General features: G+C 44.7%; 1 protein-coding gene across 1 annotated transcript; it reads right to left on the bottom strand.

Moving 5' to 3' along the window:
- Positions 1-807: 807 nt before the first annotated feature.
- Positions 808-1,612, bottom strand: LOC138878739 (uncharacterized). Its single transcript, XM_070158428.1, has 2 exons — positions 1,462-1,612; positions 808-1,316 (listed from the first exon to the last, which is right to left on the bottom strand). Exons 1-2 carry the CDS (start codon positions 1,610-1,612, stop codon positions 808-810), a joined length of 660 nt encoding a protein of 219 aa, XP_070014529.1.
- Positions 1,613-2,140: the final 528 nt, after the last annotated feature.

Genomic DNA, 2,140 nt, shown 5'->3' on the forward strand with positions numbered 1-2,140 from the left:
AACTTGTAGGCAATACCAATGCTGGGGCTGTAGTCAAAGCAGTCTTGAGCTTTTAAAAGCTCTCCTCACACTCCTCTGTCTACCTGAGTGAAGAAAACTTCTAGGTCGGCTTGGTCATAGGTGCTGCAATAGATGAGAAACCCTCTAAATTGGCGGTAATACCCCGATAAACTAAGAAAACTCCGAATCTCCGTATCTGAGGACGGTCTGGGCCAACTCTACTACTTCAACCTTCTTCAGATCCACCTTGATCCCCTCACACGACACTACGTGACCTAAAAATGCCACTGAATCTAGCCAGAACTCACACTTTGAAAATTTTGCATATAACTTCTTTTCTCTCAAGGTTTGAAGCACAATCCTCAGTTTCTGATCATGATCCTCCCGACCCTGGGAGTACACCAAAATGTCATCAATAAACACGTTGAATGAGTCAAGATAGGGCCGAAATACACTGTGCATCAAGTTCATGAATTCTGCTGGTACGTTGGTCAGCCCAAATGACATCACGTGGAACTCATAGTGACCATATCGAGTTTTGAAAGCAGTCTTTAGGATATCTGGCTCTCGAATCTTCAACTGATGATAGCCTGAAAGCAAGTTAATCTTGGAAAAGACTCTAGCACCCTTTAACGGATCAAATATATCATCAATACGAGGCAATACATACTTTTTCTTTACTGTAACTTTGTTCAACTGGCGATAATCAATACACATATGCATAGAACCATCCTTCTTCTTCACAAACAAAAGTGGAGCACCCCAAAAAGACACACTAGGTCGAATGAAGCCCTTATCAAGCAACTCTTATAATTGCTCCTTTAATTCCTTCAACTCAGGTGAAGCCATACAATATGGAGGAATATAGATGGGTTGAGTGCCCGGTAATAAATCAATACAAAAGTCGATGTCCCTGTCGGGCGGCATGCTTGGAAGATCCACTGAAAATACATCTGGATAATCCCTCACTACCGGAACTGACTCCATGGTAGGAGTATCAACACTAACATCCCTCACATAAGCTATATACACAGCACACCCCTTCTCAACCATTCGTTGAGCCTTTAGAAATGAAATAACTTTGCTAGGAACATAATCTAAGGAACCTCTCCACTCTAACCGTGGTAATCCTGGCCTAGCCAATGTCATAGTCTTGGCATGACAATCAAGAACAACATAATGGGGCGACAACCAGTCCATGCCTAAAATGATATCAAAGTCTACCATACTGAGCAATAATATATCTGCTTTGGTCTCAAAACTACTAAGAACAACCAAACATGACTGATAGATACGGTTAACAATAATAGAATCTCCTACAAATGTAGATACATAGACAGGAGAACTCAAAGAATCATGGGATACATCCAAATACGGAGCAAAATAAGATGACAACATAGGAATAAGTGGATCCTGGATCAAATAAGACTGATGCATCTCTATGACAGACCGAAACAATACCTGTAATGATAGAGTCGGATGAAACTGCCTCCGTCCGAGCAAAAAGAGCATAATATCTGGCTTGGCCTCCCCCTCTAAGGCAACCTCTACCTGCTTGACCTCCACCTCGAGCTGGCTGAGCAGGTGGAGTGGTAGCTAGTGCTGTAACCATAACCTGAGGACCAAGTGGAGCACGCGATGCCTGAGTAGTCTATGGAGGTGTACCCCTGCTAAGTTTGGGGCAATCCCTCACCATATGATGAGTGTCACCACACTCGAAACAAACTCTCGGAGGACGTGGCTACTGTGGCTGGTTCGGGCCTGATCGGCTGGTCCGACCACTAAAAGCATCCCTTGTAGGAGGTGTACCAGAAGATGGTGGTGCATAATAGGGAGCCTGGGGCCTAGGAGTGGCCAGACTACTGCTGGAAGCTAAAAATGCTGAATGAACAGGGCAAATTACATAACCCCTACCCTGACGAGCTGCAGCTGGGGCACGAGTACCACTATATGTGCCAGACTCTCGAGACCTTTTGACGTCTCTCTCCTCCCTCTCCCAAATCAACATACCCTCCAATCTCCTACCAATCCCCACTACATGCTGGTATGCAATGTCCATCTCCAAATCTCGGGCCATGCTAAATTTGATGCTGGGGTTGAGCCCTTCGATAAATTGACGAACCCGCTTTCTAACAGTTGA

This window comes from Nicotiana sylvestris, chromosome 9 (assembly GCF_000393655.2).
Source record: "Nicotiana sylvestris chromosome 9, ASM39365v2, whole genome shotgun sequence".
Classification (NCBI taxonomy): Eukaryota; Viridiplantae; Streptophyta; class Magnoliopsida; order Solanales; family Solanaceae; genus Nicotiana; species Nicotiana sylvestris.

Bases quoted from the DNA above. Each gene is read 5' to 3' on its own strand.
- LOC138878739 (XM_070158428.1), bottom strand. From the start codon at position 1,612: ATGGTTACAGCACTAGCTACCACTCCACCTGCTCAGCCAGCTCGAGGT. The intron at 1,317-1,461 runs GTATTGTTTCGG...CTACATTTGTAG, and splicing joins ATCCGACTCTATCATTACAG to GAGATTCTATTATTGTTAAC.